This window comes from Balaenoptera acutorostrata, chromosome 2, assembly GCF_949987535.1.
Source record: "Balaenoptera acutorostrata chromosome 2, mBalAcu1.1, whole genome shotgun sequence".
Taxonomy (NCBI): Eukaryota; Metazoa; Chordata; class Mammalia; order Artiodactyla; family Balaenopteridae; genus Balaenoptera; species Balaenoptera acutorostrata.
The window spans coordinates 104,937,574-104,956,633 of NC_080065.1; the positions used below are offsets into that span (position 1 = coordinate 104,937,574).

The following is a 19,060-nucleotide window of genomic DNA, read 5'->3' on the forward strand; positions in this document are numbered from 1 at the left end:
GGCAGACCAAATTTGAATGGACCAAGTAACTGCTTTGCCATTGTACATTCTTCCTATTCCCCGTCACCCATCCATCTATCCATCTCCCCAAAACATACCCCAACCCTAGTGACAAAGGTGGAGGCAAAGCCCGGAAGGACAGTCCACAGGTACTGAGATGCTCAGGGTTGGGAAGGACTTTGATGCTTGTGAAATCCAATCCGTGGTACCTTTGAATTTCCTCTGCCATGGCTCCACCAAGTAATTACTTGGCACATGTCCTAGGACCTTCAGGGACTGGGAATCCACCACTTTCTAAAACAACAAAAAAAATCTCAACATGTTTAGGCAGATAAAACATATTTAGGCAGATATAACAAAAAATTCTTCCTTGTAAGGACAAATCCACTTCCCCAGAGCCTGTTGCTTCCGGTTGCATCTTTTAGGGCCACAGAGAAAAAAAAATCAACATTCCTCTTCCATAAGACAATCCTTCTAATGTTTGAAGACTGTTATCTCAGCCCTTCAAGCCTTTTCTTCAGCTGCACAGCCCTATTTCCCCAAACGTCCAGATTTCATTTCCCCACTGTGATCCAAACTTTCTCCTGCATGTGTCCTAGTTGCTTTATATTTATCTTAGTCTACATTCCCCAGAACTTAACGCAGTATTCCAACTAAGGTCTGACCAAGGCAAAGTAGAGTGGGGTTCTTACCTCCCCCACCAGAGATACTACTCTTAAGACTGGCTTTTTGGTAGCCGCATCCAACTGCTAACTGCTACGGGGCTGATACAGCCACTTTAAAGTAGCCAAGTCATACTTCAAAACCACTATTTCTTACCAAGTAATGTAGCTGTCTGGGTTATCCAGACCTCTTCTATCCCTCAACCAAAGACCATCCATAAGCCTCACTCCACCAACATAAAAGCACAAGAAATGGGTAAAGTTTTCTGTTTTGTACATTCCTTTGAAAAAGCTGAAAATTATTTGATTTGCCCAAGACTCCTCAAAATACCCCAGGTCAAAAATTGTCATCTCAAAACGTTACGCAACTTGGTGAGCTAATTTCGTGAATCTTTAAATCCCATGAAGGATACCTAATACGTTAAACCATTAAATGGATCCTGCCTAATTAACAGTAAATCCTAGGGCAAAGAGTGCAGGTCTGTCATTAAAGCCACCTGAGTCTGAATCTCAGCCATATTCATAAAGTGCTGTTGGCCCAGGACAACTTATTCTGAGTCTTGCTTTCCTCACCTAGAAATGGGGCTAATACACCCATCTTGCCATGTCCTTGTATAAAGTACTTGACACAATGCCTGGTCTGTGGCAGATGGGCAGTACATGGTATGTTTCCCCTCGCAGCACAGATTATTACAGTTTACACCCCATTTCCCTTAGTAGATACCTAGCTCTTAGAGAAAGAGCCTGGGACTTGCTTGTCTTCACATCCCCCAGACCCTCAACACCAGCGTAAGTGGACACACATTCCTCTTGAATAGAAATGTGAGCATTTGGCTTTAAATTCAGTTGTATATCACATAGAAATAATTACATTTCTGCTCTGGCCTCTCAGTTTCAAAGGGATATTTTTTAATTCCCAGGGAATAGCTAAGATTACCTATTATAAAAAAGCAAAAAGATAGACTCTACTCAAGTCTCGGGCAATCGTGTTCAAATGGTGCTCTAAGTCTCGGAAAACAGGTTGACGTTGACATTTCTAATATTCTTAATGTTGACTCAATTTTAAGCTCTATTTCTCTCCTCAAGCAACCGCGTTTCAAGACACAGCCAGAAACAGAGGGGCAAGACGAGGCTCTGACAGGGAAAGCCAACCTCTGATATATCCAATTTCTGACCTATGGCTCAGTCAGCTCAAGGAAAGTTTTGTGGGTCCCCAGTGTCTTCCCAGGGCAACAGACACTCCCACACGGCCTCAACCAGGCTGAGGTAATTGTTACTGTTATGGCTTTAATGATGGGAGTGGGAGAAGATGAGAATTCTGAAAGAGATTTATTTACTGCAAAGCATCCCAAATATCTCATTAATCTGCTTTTCATTTGGCAAACTCTTCCTTCATTAAAAGTGCCATGCTCTGCTCTGCGGTTTATGACAAAGCAAAAACGTCTCTGGGAGGCAAAGCAGCAAAATGGAAAGAATGTGGGCTCTGGAACAAATTAGATGTGAGTTTGATTTCCAAGTGTGCTACTTACTTGTTCTGTGACTGTGGGCAGTTTTCCTTAGCCTGTTAGAACCCCATCTTCCTCATCTGTCAAGAGAAGATGATTGTCCTGTCCTGGTTTATGAATATTGAGGTCAGCCCTAGGCCCTAGGGCACTATGTTTGTTTCTCCTTTAAGGTTCAGTGGTCACCTACAAAAGGAAGATCATAATAATACCAACTTCATACACTTCATGATGAGGATTTAAATGGGTGAATGTATGTAAACTAATTAGAACAGAGTCTGGCACAGAGGAAGTGCTATATAAGTGTGTGTTACCATCATCATTAAGGATTAAATGACACACATAAAGGACGCTTTGAATGGTGACTTGCACCTGTTACATACGAGGTGCTCAATAAATGTAGGGGAAAACATCTCCCCTCCCAACTAGAGACTTTTCCTTGGGGTCTGAAGAAACTCCTTGGGTGGGAGGAGCTTTTCAAAATTATATACTCAGAACTTTAGAGAAGGAGGGATCACGTAGATAAAACCTGTTTACAAAGAAACAGACCCACAGAGGCAGAGGGGGAGAGCAGGGATGAGAGGTAGAGAAGGGAGCTTCCCTGGTAAGGTGGCACAGTTATCAGAAAAGAAAATTCCAGGTCTCCTGATACCCAGATGACTACATTCTTTTCCCCAGGTCATGCTGCCTTTTAAGTGTTGTCTTGATTGAGAAACACCTTCCTACAAACAGAGTTCAAATTGTCAGGTGACCTCTGATCCTCTTTGAGGTTCTAATAAAATGAGAATAAAGAAAAGACGTGGACTCAGGATGGTTTAGGAAGATGCTGGGAATGTAAAGGGAGAGAATGGCTCCCCCCAAAAATCCCAATTCAGAGCAGGGACTATTTACCTCACTCTGGACAGTAAAATAGGGGCAGTGCACCCAGATACTTGCCACCCACAAATCCAAATCCAGGAAGCTCTGCCTCCCTTGGTTAATTTTAAACGCTGCTTTTATATCGCAGTTTAGATTTGTTTTGTTTTGTATGTACAGTATCAGTGAGCTCCAGATTCCTTATTCCTTAGCTCTAGGAATGAGAGCCCTTTCCAGCTGATTTGGTGTCACTCACCACTGAGGGAGGTAGAATATTCCCCTTCTGATTGGAAATACTCACTTTATTTCAGTGGATCTCCTTCATTTCTTTCCCTTCAATCAGGGAGATAGATCTCACCTAGGGCGTTCTCCCTTTCAAAGCAGTTTTCACTTCAATAACTAAGATTTAAAAAATTTTTTCAAGTAACCAAAGAAACAGAAGCCAAGAGTACAAGAAAGAGAGCACAGAAAAATAGAAGGGGAAAAAAATCAGCCCCAGGGTGAACACAAATATTGATATTTGGGGTCCCCTAAGCTTGAGTCTAGGCTCTATTTTGTGCTGAAATTCTGGGCTCCTCTGGCAGCTAATAGGTATTAGTGTTTGCCAGAAAACACTAATAAGTATTTTCATGAGGAACCAAGGGGAGGACAAGGTGATGGTCTTAATATAGTTTTAATGTTCCCCCACTCTGTCCATGGCCTACCTACCCTCATGGACTCAGTGCTAAAAAGAGAAGGCTGTCCATCTAAAAATAAAGAGAAGGCATACTAACAGTGCTGCCCTGCTATGAAATCCACGCACATCCCAAAAGGGAGAAGACTGCATGTCCCGCTTCTGCCTGGCTCACATCAAGAACTCCAAGAAAGAAATCAGAGGCAGAGGCAAGAACGGTACCCGGGAAGGCTGCCAACTGAGAGCAAAATCTGTGTCCCCTATGAGGGCAACCAGCCTACCACCACGGGGGCTGAAGCAGGGGAGGAAGGAAACGCATCATGGAACCCACAGGAGGCGGGCAGAACTGGAGCACATGTAGGAGACAACCCCTGGGACTCCGCTGGGGCTGGGTGGGGAGGACATGGAGATTTGTAATAGCCAAAGAGATAAAAAGCTAAAAATATGGGTTATTACCATTGCTGTGACCCCTTTTAAAACTCCAGGCTAGCGTGGCCTGAGAAAATGGGTTGACACTGGTAATATCACCTCCTTCTGTTATTTCTCTACAATTTAATCTGCACACAGTGTTGTAATGAGGATCCCTAGTGGGCTGTATTCATCCAGACTAAATCTCTTCTGACGCAGGTGTTCCCAGTAAAAGAAATACGATTCTTGATTCTTAGAATTTAATTATGTGCTGCTCTTTGTATATTAAAGTAATTCAAACTACTGTACCACTGGGATATATGATTTGTACTACTTTTCTTGTAAGTGGGATGGGCTGGTAAAGAATCATGCATTTTCTCACGAAGGTTCCCTTGCGACTAATCACACACGTTTGAGAAATAGCAGGTCAGGACTAGAGGCACCGTGTGTGTCCATGAGACAATTTCTCTGCAAAGAAGCAATATAATATGAAGAACGGTTAAATCAATTAAACAAGGAGACCATTTGACTGAGGTGGCTCTAATACATTAGCAGCCTACATAAGCAAACCAAAACCTAAGCCTGTAATGCCTCAAGGTTAAGAAAGTGAAACCTAAGGACAACCAATCGCAGACAGCCAACTCAGCTTTTCCAAATAATGCAACTGCTTCAGCCAATCGGATAATTCCCTCGCTTTGCTTCCCCTGCATCTTCTCTACAAAAGTCTTTCTCCCAGCTCCTGTATGGGGAGCATCTTAACCATCTCCCATCTGGTGCTGCTTGATTCAAATCAATTTTTGCTGAAATAAACTCTTAAAATTTGAATATGCCTCAGTTTATCTTTTAACAGAACTAAGCAACACTAGTCCAGAAGATACACCAAAAAGCATTATTATTAGCTAAAGCCTAGCCTTAACCAGTCTGGGTCTCAGTTTCCTCATGAGTTAAAAAAAAAATTTGCAGTTAAAAAGATTTCATATGCCTCCCCTTGGAGTTCTTGTGAGGGCCAAAAGAGAGTATTTGAAACATCTTCTAACCTGTAAATTACTATAAACATAAGGGGACACCTAGTCCACTGGAGTAATGGAACTTTGTTTTCAGGTAAGTTAAAATACCTGCTTCCCTAATTATTAAATTTACAATTTAATAATTTATAAAATGTATCACTCCAGCTCCTAACTCTTATGTGATGACATGAAGTACAAAGGCAAAGAAAAAGACCAAATCCCCTTCAATCACAGTATCTGGGCAGTTCTGGCTCATATTAGAAACCTCTGTATGATGTTACATTCTAACATCCGCTATTAAGCTCTCCTTCAGAGAGAAAAGAAAATATGTGCCAATGTTAAGTTACTCTTGCCATTGTGGTCTTAAATGAATGTGGGCGTCTTAAGGCACTTGATACAAATCAACATGCCACCAACCTAGTGAAAGGTGGCCCCACACACCAGAAGTACGACTAGAGAGAAGCATCCATCCCATGAAAGAAACTAGTGACTTTTAGTGAACAGAATAAGGAAGGAAGAAATTAAATTGGAGTGTGTGGGTGGTGACAGCAGAAGAAGGGGGTCATCCTTTTAAACCTCATTTCCTCCGAAGTTTTATGTTAATAGAGGCCCAACCACCAAAAAGTGAGTTTCCATATTGCCTAGGGAAAACGATGTCAACGTAATTTGAATATTTTTCAAACAACTTTCCTTAATACCCTATGCAACTGAGAAATCCCACAGGCCTGTAAATCTTAACAAAGCCATTGTTTCCAGCTCTAAACCCTGCCTTTGGGTTTGGCTTTCTCCCTTTCTTTATGGATGAATAACATTTTCAATCAAGTTGTTTTTCTTCTTACTCTGGGAACCAAGCTCATTTTGCATAAACATAACCCTCTCTGGCATAAAGCCAGAGATTTTCCGGCTCTCTGGCTTTACCTTCCCTTTCTCATCACTACTAGAACACGAGAGTCACACTCCAGGAATCTCAGGGGGTGCAGGAGAGACGCTGTGCAGTGGGATGCAAGCTGCTTCTGAAATCTTAAGAGCAGGGTCACCTCAGAGAAGATGTTTCACGCCCAAGTCAGGTTCTCAGCTGTAAACCATGTATAATAGTGACACTAGTAAGAATCAGATAAGACTTCACTTAATGACTGCTCCTCTATGAATGCTCTCCTGTCCACTTTCCCCCTCCCTTAATGAGAATGGCCCACTCGCCACCTTTGCCTCCACCACTGAGGTGTACACAAGCTTCGATCACAACGTTTCCGTCATTTACTTGCTTTTTTTTTTTTTTGGCCGTGCGCCTTGTGGGGATCTTAGTTCCCCGACCAGGGATGGAACCTGGGCCCCCTGCAGTGGAAGCACGGAGTCCTAACCACTGGACCAGCAGGGAATTCCCTGATTTATTTGTCTATATTTCTGTCTACCCTCACCAGACTGAAGACTTCTACAGGGCAGTACCTTTGTCTTATTTATTTTAGAAATCCCCAAACCATGCTTGCCAATGTTTGTTATGTAATAAGCTCTAAAGAAATGTCTGTTGAAGGATTGATTTGTTAATTGACTGACTAGTTGATTGATTGAATGAATGCCACAGATGAAAGCACCTTAGAAACCTCCTATCGCTAGACAAATGTAAGTCATTATTACGTGGGATTCCATAAATTAGCTTTGAACTTGAGGTAATTAGGCAATTGCTCAAAGTCAAGAGGTAATGGACCTTTTAAATGTTCTTATTTCATATCATCCTTTGTTTCTGTTTATTTATTTAATCCAGACAGCTGCCAAGAATTTACACATCTTAAGGTAATAACACACTAAAAAAAAGAGAAAAAAAACAGTCCCTGCCACAGAAATACTGAGAAATATTCTGCTGGTTAAATTAGAACTGACTCTTAGAGACACAATGATGAAATTACAGACTTTAAGTTCTTCCTGGAGTACAAACTGGTGTCCTGGGGAGACCATTAATGCTAATGCCAACACAGAACAACGAGGGGACTGTCCTCAGATGCCCATTTTGTTTTTACCAGTTGCTCTCGCTATGAGAGTACTTATAGGAAGTAGCTGGGTGTTTGGGGTTTTTTTTTTTTCACTATTCATTTCATAAATATTGGACACTAGCTGTGCATTGGCTAAATATAAGCGATGCAAACAAGGATTTCAAGGTGGCGTGTGGGTTGCATGAAATGGTCTTGACAAGATTACATATACCATAACCAAGGCAGAATGAAATGTCATAAGACAAACAGAAATACAAAACTCCCCAGTGCAGTAACAGGCCCCTGGAGAAGATCAGAAAAGACTCCATGGAGGAGGTGGTAACTGTGATAAAAGTTAAGCTTTGGACAATATGTCAATCCACATAGACAGGGAGAACAGCATGGTGGGACTGCGGAGGAGTCGGGATTCCAAGGAGGAGTGATGCTGTACAGAAACTCCAGAAGGGAGGGCCAGCTCCCATGGCTGTTTTTAGTCTTCATTTCCAGAAGTTTCCATTCCATCTGCTCCTGGTATGCTAATTTGACTCTGGTAATAACCAATTTGGCATTAGTGTATTTAATGTAAAATAACACTGATATCATTACTGTAAATCTCTCTCTCTTTTCACAGCAGCCATAAATATTATCTTGAAGCAATAGATCAAATACTACATTTATATAATATCCCTAGAGAGAGTATTCAAAATTGAAGTACATTTTGAGTATATTGTAATTACATTTTCTTTAATTTTCCTTGGAATTCAAAACAAATACTTCTCAGCGTTTTCTGAAAATGATCTGTGCTTAACATGGAAAAACCTTTTAATTACCATAGCATAACCTCTTGCCAACTTCTACATCATTTCATCCTTGCCAGATTCTGATTCTAGCATTAGAATTAGCTTCTCTGTTATATTTTTACGAGCTGGGAATGGACATGTTTAACTGTATAACATTTCTTAACTTCATCAAATTCTAGAACAGCCCCTTCAATCTGTGATAGAAATAATCAGTTTAATGGTATGTCTCTCAAACTAATGTTCTGAAGGACATTAACAGGTGTTTCATTAAAAAATGAGAAATGTTAATGGAACAAAGTTAAGTAAAGATTTCCACACTTATGTGTGGAATCTAAAACATGCAACAAACTAGTGAATAAAACAAAAAGCAGGCAGACTAGCAGATGTAGAGAACAGACTGGTGGTTGCCAGTGGGGAGAGAGAGGGGGAGGGGCATTATAGGGGTAGGGGATTAAATATGGGGTTATTATGGGATTATATGAAATCTTGTGTATGAAACTTTTGAAAATTGTAAAGCATAGTAGAATTTAAAGAATCTTTCATTCAATAAAAATAATAGTTAAAATTTTTTCAATTTTAAAAAATACTTAGATTTGAATAGGGCAGATTACCTGAATATATATTTGGACTGCTCATAGAGTAGGTGATTCAATACCTGACAAAATAAAGGGTATACCTTTTCCAACTAGGCACCTCAGGAGTCTGTAACTTTACTCCAACAATATCGCCTTTATTCAAAATATTTCTGAACACCTCTTTTAAATTTTCCTTTAGTTTATGACATAGACTCAGTGGTGACAACTTTTCATCATTTATGGGTAGATTTGATTTGGAGAATAGACAAAGACATTCAGAGCCAGATCTGGAAAATAAGGTAAATGGTCTTTTGATCAACTGGAATCTTCCTATGAAGTAATGACACCAACCTTCTTGTGTAACTTATGAAGTGGTTCTGAAACCAGTAAGATAGGAAGAATTCCAAAGTGTTTTAAATAATGGTAGCATCATTAGAAAAGATATCTTTCTCCAAAAAGAATGTGACAAACTCTTTGTTATGAACATTTAGATATGGTTGTTCAAAATAGTTCTCAATCCCTTTTTTCACATTTTGTTCAAAAGTAACCTGTCAACTTAAGGCAAATTCCTAAAGATACCTACCTACCTACCAAATGGGTTATTTCCCTTTCAAGTATTGTTTGAAAGGAGAAATGAGACTTAATTTATCAGCTCTGGCTCCCTCCCCTTTACAGGGTAGAAAAAACCTGAGAGGAGAAAAAGACAAGACAAGATTGCGGGTTGGGATATGGGAGGTAGTCAGCAGATATTATCAATGGCCTGGAGGTCAATCAGATTCACAAGGCAAAAGGATTGTTTCAGAATCTCCCAATACCTCTCAAAGCAACCAGGCAAACCTCTGATGGATTCCAGTCATAATAGTTACATTACATGAATTTTATATAACCTTAAAGCTACGGTCCTTTTGGCCCTGAGCAATACAGCAATGGGCATTTAAGACACCTGGCTTCCAACACCCATCCTGCCCCTGCTGGTGGGGCCTTAGCACCTGTTTTGCTCACTAATGAATCCCAAGCATTTACAATATATACTCGTAGGTGCTCAATAAACACTTCAAGTAAGAAGGCTTACTCTCACTAGGCCTCAATTTCCTTATGTGTTACAGAAGGATACTAGCTTAGACCAAGAGATTCCTATCATAACCATGAACTTACTAATGGAGACTCATCATCTTTCTTTCCTCTGCTTTCCAGTGGCAAAAACCTTTCCCCAAACTATACCAAAGAGCCAATGGTCAGCTGTCTCTTCCTCACGCCTGACTACCATCTATGTTATCAACAGACATTTTGCTTTCATAAACTCAAGATTTTCCAGAAATGAGGAGGTGTAGCTAAGATGATGGAGTAGGAAGAGGTGAGCTCACCCTGAGCTCACTTCCTCCCATGGGCACACCAATACTACGACTATTTACAGAGACGCTATTGATGACAATGACCTGAAGACTAGCAGAAAAGATTTCCCAACTAAAAATATAAAGAATCACAATGAGGACTTCCCTGGTGGCGCAGTGGTTAAGAATCTGCCTGCCAATGCAGGGGACACGGGTTCGATCCCTGGTCCGGGAAGATCCCACATGCGGCACAGCAAATAAGCCCGTGAGCCACAACTACTGAGACTGTGCTCTACAGCCTGTGAGCCACAACTACTGAAGCCCACATGCCACAACTACTGAAGCCCGTGTGCCTAGAGCCTGTGCTCTGCAACAAGAGAAGCCACCGCAATGAGAAGCCCGCGCACCACAACAAAGAGTAGCCCCCACTCACTGCAACTAGAGAAAGCCCCCATGCAGCAATGAAGACCCAATGCAGCCAAAAATAAATAAGTTAAAAAAAAATCACAATGAGATGGGTAGGAGGAGTGGAGATGTAGTAAACTCAGGAGCCATACCCCTGGGGTAAGTGACCCACAACTGGAAGGATAACCACAACTACAGAGGTTCTCTCCAAGGAGCAAGAGTTCCAAACCCCACATGGGGCTCCCCAGCCAGGGGTTCCTGCACTGGGAAGATGAGCTCCCAGAACACCTGGCTTTGCAGGCCAGCAGAACTTGTATATGGCAGAGCCAGAGGGCTCTGGTAAATAGCTTAAAGGGCACATGCAAAATTTCACATACTCCAAATCCCTGTGCAGAAGCAGTCATTTGAAAGGAATTTGGGTCAGACCCACTTGCTGATCTTGGAGAGCCTCCCAAAGAGGCAAGAGGCTAGTGGGACTCCCCCTGGGGACATAAACACTGGTGGCAGCCATTTTGGGGAGCTCATTCCACCAGGAGGACACTGGTACTGGTAAGCACCACTTTGGAGTCCTCCTGCTAGCTTATTAGCGCCAGGGGCTTACCGGCCCACCCAGTGCCAGTGGGCTGGCACCAGCCCTGACCCTCCTCGGCCCCACAGCCAGCCTACTAGGGACCCAGCCCTGACCATCAGAGAGCCAACACTGGCCCCAGGACCCACAAGGCCACACAGCCAGCCATGCTGAGACCTATCCCCACCCACCAGCAGGTCAGCATCTGCTGCACAAGGTGAGCCTGGCAGCCAACCTGGCTGGGGGCGGGTGGTGGTCAAACCCTGTCTACTAGCACACCCACAGTAGTCAGCCCCACCATAAAGAAGGGCCCACACAGCCCACATAAGGGTACCCCTAAAGCATATATCTCTGAAGACCAGAGGGGAACGTGCTGCTAGGCCCCATAGGATGTCTCTAATATGGCCACTTCTCCAAGATTGGGAAGCATAACCAATCTACTGAATACATAGAAATAAACAGAGAATTAGGCAAAATGAGGAGACAAAGAAATATATTCCAAATGAATAAACAAGACAAACATCAGAAAAAGAACTAAATGAAGTGGAGATAAGCAGTCTACCCAATAAAACGTTCAAGGTAATGATCATAAAGATGCTTCATGAACTCAGGTGAAGAATGGAGAAACATAGTGATAAATTTAACAAAAAGAAAATATGAAGAAGAACCAAACAGAGCTAAAGAATACAATAACTGAAATAAAAATACACTAGAAGGAATCAACAGTAGATCAGATGATACAGAGGAACAGCTCAGTGAATTAGAGGACAGAGTAGTGGAAATCACTGAAGGTGAACAGAAAAGAGACATTTTTAAATGAGGATAGTTTAAGACACCTCTGGGACAATATCAAGAGTAGGAACATTCACATTATAAGGGTCCTAGAAGTAGGAGAGAGAAAGGAACAGAGACTTTATCTGAAGAAATAATAGCTGAAAACTTTCCTAACCTGAGAGAATGAAACAGACATCCAGTTCCAGGAAGCATAGGGAGTCCCAAACAGGATTAACCCAAAGAGGTCCACACCAAGATACACTGTAATTTAAATGACAAAAATTAAAGATAAAGAGAGAGTCTTAAAAGCAGCAAGAGGAAAGCAGCTAGTTACACACAAGGGAACTCCCATAAGACTATCAGCTGACTTTTCAGCAGAAACTTTGCAGGCCAGAAGGGAGTGGCATGATATATTAAAAGTGATGAGAGGAGGGAGTTTCTTGGCAGTTCAGTGGCTAGGACTCCATGCTCCCGCTGCCGAGAGCCTGGGTTCAATCCCTGGTCGGGGAACTAAGATCCCACAAGCCACACGTCGCAGCCAAAAAAAAAAAATAAAATAAAATAAAAAAAAAAGTGATGAAGGAAAAAACACAACCAAGAATACTCTACCTGTCAAAGCTGTCATTCGGATATAAAGGAAAGATAAAGAGTTTTACAGACAAGCAGAAGCTAAAAGAGCTCAGCACCACTAAACCCACCTTACAAGAAATGTCAAAGGGACTTCTCTAAGCAGAAAAGACCAGAATTAGAAATATAAAAATTATAAAAGGAAAAATTCCATTGGTAAAGGCAAACATACAGTAAAGGTAGATCAATTACTTATAAAGCTAGTAGGAAGGCTGAAGACAAAAGTAGTAAAAATCATCTTTATCCACAATAAGTAATTAAGGGATACATAAAAAGATGTAAAATATGATGTCAAAAACATTAAGCATGCACAGGGCAACAGCGGGTGAGTAAAAATGCAGTGTTGTAAGAATGCATTCAACCTTAAGAGATCACCAACTTAAAATAAACACATATATATATGGTCACCACAAACAAAAACCTGTAACAGATACAAAAATAGATACAAAAATAGAGAAAAAGGAGTCCAAACACAATATAAAGGTAGCCATCAAATCACAAGGGAAGGCAGCAAAAGAAGAAAAAAAAAGAACTACAAAAACAACCCCAAAACAATTAACAAAATGGCAAAAAGTACATACCTATCAATACTTACTTAAAATATAAATGGACTAGATGTTCTAGTCAAAAGACATAAGGTACCTGAATGGATTAAACAAAACAAGACCCGTATATATGCTGCCTACAAGGGACTCACTTCAGATCTAATGACACACAGAATAAAAGCGTGGGGATGGAAAAAAATATTACACGTAAATGGAAATTAAAAGAAAGCCAAAATACAATACTTAAATCTGACAAAATAGACTTTAAAATAAAGACTGTTAAAAATCCACAAACAAGGGCTTCCCTGGTGGCGCAGTGGTTGAGAATCTGCCTGCTAATGCAGGGGACACGGGTTCGAGCCCTGGTCTGGGAAGATCCCACATGCCACGGAGCAGCTGGGCCCGTGAGCCACAATTGCTGAGCCTGCGCGTCTGGAGCCTGTGCCCCGCGACGGGAGGGGCCGCGATAGAGAAAGGCCCGCGCACCGCGATGAAGAGCGGTCCCCGCACCGCGATGAAGAGTGGCCCCCGCTTGCCGCAACTGGAGAAAGCCCTCGCACGAACCGAAGACCCAACACAGCCAAAAATAAATAAATAAATAAATAAATAAATAAATAAGAAAATCCTTTAAAAAAAAAAAAAAAAAAAAATCCACAAACAATAAATGCTGAACAGGGTGTGGAGAGAAGGGAACCTGTTGGTGGGAATGTAAATTGGTGCAGCCACTATGGAGAACAGTTTGGAGGTTCCTTAAGAAACTAAAAAGAGAGCTACCATGTGATCCTGCAATCCCACTCCTGGGCATATACCTGGAGAAAAACATGGTTCAAAAGGATACAATGTTCACTGCAGTGCTGTTTACAATAGTCAAGACATGGAAGCAACCTAAATGTCCATCGACAGAAGAATGGATAAAAAAGATGTGGTACATATATACAATGGAATATTACTCAGCCATTAAAAAGAATAAAATAATGTCACTTGCAGCAACATGGACGGGCCTAGAGATTGTCATACTGAGTGAAGTAAGTCAGACAGAGAAAGAGAAATAGCATATGATATTGCTTATATGTGAAATCTTAAAAAATGATACAAATGAACTTATTTACAAAACAGAAAGAGATTCACATACTTAGAGAATGAACTTACGGTTACCAGGGGGGAAGAGTGGCAGGAGGGATAGTTAGGGAGTTTGGGATTGACATGTAAACACTGCTATATTTAAAATGGATAACCAACAAGGACCTACTGTATAGCACAGGGAACTCTGCTTAATATTCTATAACAATCTAATTGGGAAAAGAATTTGAAAAAGAATAGATACATGTATATGTATAACTGAATCACTTTGCTGTACACCTGAAACTAACACAACATTGTTAATCAACTATACTCCAATATAAAATAAAAATTTTTTAAATAAAATTAAATAAATAAAATAAAGACTGTTACAAGAGACAAAGAAGGACACTACAAAATGATCATCGATCAATCCAAGAAGAAGATATAACAATTGTAAATATATATGCACCCAAAATAGGAGCTCCTCAATATATAAGGCAAATATTAGCAGACATAAAGGGAGAAATCAACAATAACACAATAATAGTAGGGGACTTTAACATCCCACATACATCAATGGACAGATCATCCAGACAGAAAAATCAATAAAGAAACACTCATTTTAAATGACACATTAGACCTTATGGAGTTAATAGATATATATAGAACACTTCATGCAAAAGCAGGAGAATACACAATCTTTTCAAGTTCACGTGGAACATTCTCCAGGATAGATCACATGCTAGGCATAAAACAACTCTCAACAAGTTTAAGAATATTGAAATCATATCAAGCATCTTTTCTGACCACAATGCTATGAGACTAGAACTCAACTACAAAAAAAAAAAACTACAAAAAAACACAAACATGTGGAGGCTAAGCAATAGGCTACTAAACAACCAATGGGTGACTGAAGAAATCAAAGAGGCAATCAAAAAATACCTGGAGGCAAATGAAAATGGAAACAATGATGCAAACTCTATGGGACACAGCAAAAGCAGTTTAAAGAGGGAAGTTTATAGCAATACAAGCCTACCTCAGTAAACAAGAAAAATCTCAAATAAACAACCTAACTTTACCTAAAGGAACTAAAAAAAGAAAACACAAAACCCAAAATTAATAGAAGGAAAAAGATCATAAAGCTCAGAGCAGAAATAAATGAAATATAGAGACTAAAAAACCAAAAGATCAATGAAACCAAGAGCTGCTTTGACAAGATGAACAAAATTGATAAATCTTTAGCTAGATTAACCAAGAAAAAAAGATAGGGCCCAAGTGACTAAAATCAGAAAGGAAAGAAAAGTTACAACAAACATCACCAAATACAAAGGATCATAAGAGATTACTACAAACAATTATATGCTAAAAATATGAACACCCTAGAAGAAATGGATAAATTCCTAGAAACACACAATCCTCCAAGACTGAAGCAGGAAGAAATAAAAAATATGAACAGACCAATTACCAGGAATAAAATTGAATCAGTAATAAACAAACAAACAAAACTCCAAACAAAGAACAGTCCAGGAATAGACGGCTTCACAGGAGAATTCTACCAAACATTTAGAGAAGAGTTAATGCTTATCCTTCTCAAACTATTCCTCAAAATTGCAGAGGAAGGTACTCATTGTGAGGCCAGCATTACCCTGATACCAAAACCAGGTACCAAAGACACCACAAAAAAACAAAATTGCAAGCCAATATCACTGATGAACATATAAGCAAAAATCCTCAACAAAATATTAGCAAACCAAATTCAACAATACATTAAAAGGATCATCCACCATGATCAAGTGGGATTTATTCCAGGGATTCAAGGATGGATCCATATCCACAAATCAATAAGGTGAACACCACATTAACAAACTGAAGAACAAAAACTATATAATTATCTCAGTAGATGTAGAAAAGGCTTTTGATAGAATTCAACATCCACTTAGGGTAAAAACTCTCCAGAAAGTAGGTAGAGAGGGAATATCCTCAATATAATAAAGGCCAAATAGCACAAACCTACAGCCAACATCATACTCAACAGTGAAAAGCTAAAACCATTTCCTCTAAGATCAGGAACAAGACAAGGATGCCCACTCTCACCACTTTTATTCCACATAGTATTGGAAGCACTAGCTACAGAAATCAGACAAGAAAAAGAAATAAAAGGAATCCAAATTGGAAAAAAAGAAGTAAAACTATCACTGTTCGCAGATGACATAATACTATATATAAAAGATCGTAAAGATGCCACCAAAAAAAATCAGAACTAATAAATAAATTCAGTAAAGTTGCAGGATACAAAATTAATATACAGAAATCTGCTGTGTTTCTATACACCAACAATGAACTATCAAAAAGAGAAATTAAGAAAACAATCCCATTTACAGTTGCATCAAAAGAATAAATACATAGGAATAAATCTAACCAAAGAGGTAAAAGACTTGTACTTGGAAAACTGTAAGACATTGATGAAAGAAACTGAAGACAACACAAACAAATGGAAAAATATACCATGCTTATAGACTGGAAGAATGAACATTGTTAAACTGACCATACTCCCCAAGGCAATCTACAGATTCAAGGCAATATCTATCAAAATACCAGTGATATTTTTCAGAGAACTAGTACAAATAATTCTAAAGTTTGTATGCAAGCACAAAAGACCTTAAATAGCCAAAACAATCTTGAGAGAGAAGAACAAAACCGGAGGTATCATGCTCCCTTATTCCAAGCCATACTACAAAACTATAGTAATCAAAACAGTATAGTACTGCCACAAAAACAGACACATACATCAATGGAACTGAATGGAGAGTCCAGAAATGAACCTACATTTATATGAACAATTATTCTACAATAAAGAAGCCAAGAAAATATGATGGGAAAAGATAGCCTCTTAAATAAATGGTGTTGGAAAAGCTGGACAACTGCATGCAACAAGAATTAAACTGGACTACTCTCTCACACCATATACAAAACTAACCTCAAAATGGATTAATGCCTTATGTGTAAGACCTGAAACCATAAAACTCCCAGAAGAAAACACAGACAATATGCTCTTTGACACTGATCTTATCAATAATTGTTTGGTTATGTCTCCAAAGGCAAGGGAAACAAAGACAAAAATAAATATAAAACAAACGGGACTACATCAAACTAAAAAGCTTTTGCACAGCAAAGAAAACTATCAACAAAACAAAAAGGCAGCCTACTAAATAGGAAAATATATTTGCAAACAATATATCTGACAAGGGGTTAATATCCAAAATATACAGAGAACTCATGCAACTCAACATCAAAAAAACAAATAACCCAATTAAAAAAATGGGCAGAGCACCTGAATAGACATTTTCCCAAAGGAGAGAAACAGATGGCCGACAGACACATGAAAAGATGCTCAACACCACTTATCATCAGGGAAATGCAAATCAAAACCACAATGCAATACCACCTCATACCTGCCAGAATGGCTATCATCAAAAAGATAACAAATAACATGTAATGGCAAGGATATGGAAAGGGAATCCTCATGCCTCATTGGTGGGACTGTAAATTGGTGCAGCCACTATGGTAAACAGTATGGAGGTTCCTAAAGAAATTAAAAATAGAACTACCATACAATCCAGCAATTCCACTTCTGGGTATTTATCCAAAGAAAACAAAAACACTGATTTGAAAAGATATATGCACTCCAACGTTTCTTGCAGCATTATTTAAAATAGCCAAGGTATGGAAGCAACCTAAGATAGACATAGACAAATGTATAAAGAAGATGTGGAATATTACAAAATTATAATGGAATATTCCTCAGCCATAAAAAAATTAAATCTTGTCATTTGCAACAGCATGGATGGACCTAGAAGGTATTATATTAAGTGAAATAAGTTAGAAAGAGAAAGACAAATACCACCTGATCTCACTTATATGTGGAATCTAAAAAACAAAAACAAACAAAACAAAATGAAAACAGAATCATACACACAGAGAACAAACAGGTGGTTGCCAGAAGGAGGGGTGGGGAGGTGAAGTAGGTGTAGAAGATAAGAGGTACAAACCTCCAGTTATATAATATATAATATATAAGCCACAGGAATATAATATACAGCATAAGGAATATGGTTAGTAATATTGTAAAAAGTTTGTACATGTACAGATGGCTACTAGAGTTATGGTGATCATTTTATAATGTATGCAAATGTCAAATTATTAGGTAGTAACCTGAAACTAACATAATAGCATACATCAATTATGTTTCAATATTAAAAAAAGGTTTTCCAGATATGAAAATAAAGTGGGCCAAAAACTACTTGTTGCCTACAAAATACCTATTCTTTTCTTCTTTCTCAGTAGCAGAATTCAATTTTGTTGGGACTGTGATACGTTCAGCTAAAACAAAAATCATTTCCCCACCTCCCTTGTGGTTGCTATAGTTATACAACACAGTTCTGGCCTAAGAAATGAAAACAGTAAAATTTCCTAAAAGAAAAAAGGAATCAGTTGGTAGTGCTGCATTCTGCTGAAGCATGGGCACAGTGCTGAGATGCTGCAGGTGGGAGCACCATTCTACAGCCTCGAGTAAATAGAAGGGAAGGGCCATTTGCAACAACATGGATGGATCTGGATCCATGTTCTGCTAAGTGAAATAAGTCAGACAGAGAAAGACAATACTGTACGATATCACTTATATGTGGAACCTAAAAAATACAACGAACTAGTGAATATAACAAAAAAGCAACAGATTCACAGATACAGAGAACAAACTAGTGGTTACCACTGGGGAAAGGGAAGGGGGAGGGGCAATATAGGGGTAGGGGACAAAGAGGTACAAACTGTTATGCATAAAGTAAGCTACAAGGACCTAGAGATAATCATACTAAGTGAAGTAAGTCAGACAGAGGAAGACAAATATCATATGATATCACTTATATGTGGAATCTAAAAGAAATGATACAAATGAACTTATTTACAAAACAGAAACAGACTCATAGACTTTGAAAACAAACTTATGGTTACCAAAGGGGAAAGGAGGGGGAGGGATAAATTAGGAGGTTGAGGTTAACATATACACACTACTGTATATAAAATAATCAACAAGGACCTACTGTATCTGGAACTCTACTCAATATTCTGCAATAACCTAAATGGGAAAAGAATCTGAAAAAGAATAGATACATGTAGACGTATAACTGAATCACTTTGCTGTACACCTGAAACTAACACAACATTGTAAATCAACTATACTCCAATATAAAATTTTTTAAAAATTTTGGGACTTCCCTGGTGGTGCAGTGGTTAAGAATCCACCTGC

General features: G+C 39.3%; 1 protein-coding gene across 1 annotated transcript in view; it reads right to left on the minus strand.

The window, feature by feature from the left end:
* The window catches only part of LOC130707158 (peroxisomal multifunctional enzyme type 2-like), a 96,702-nt gene that overhangs the window by 66,769 nt on the left and 10,873 nt on the right, over window positions 1–19,060 (minus strand). The window contains exon 3 of the mRNA XM_057540380.1: window positions 210–294. Within this exon, the coding sequence (XP_057396363.1) occupies window positions 210–294 (85 nt within the window). The remainder of the gene's footprint in view (window positions 1–209; window positions 295–19,060) is intronic.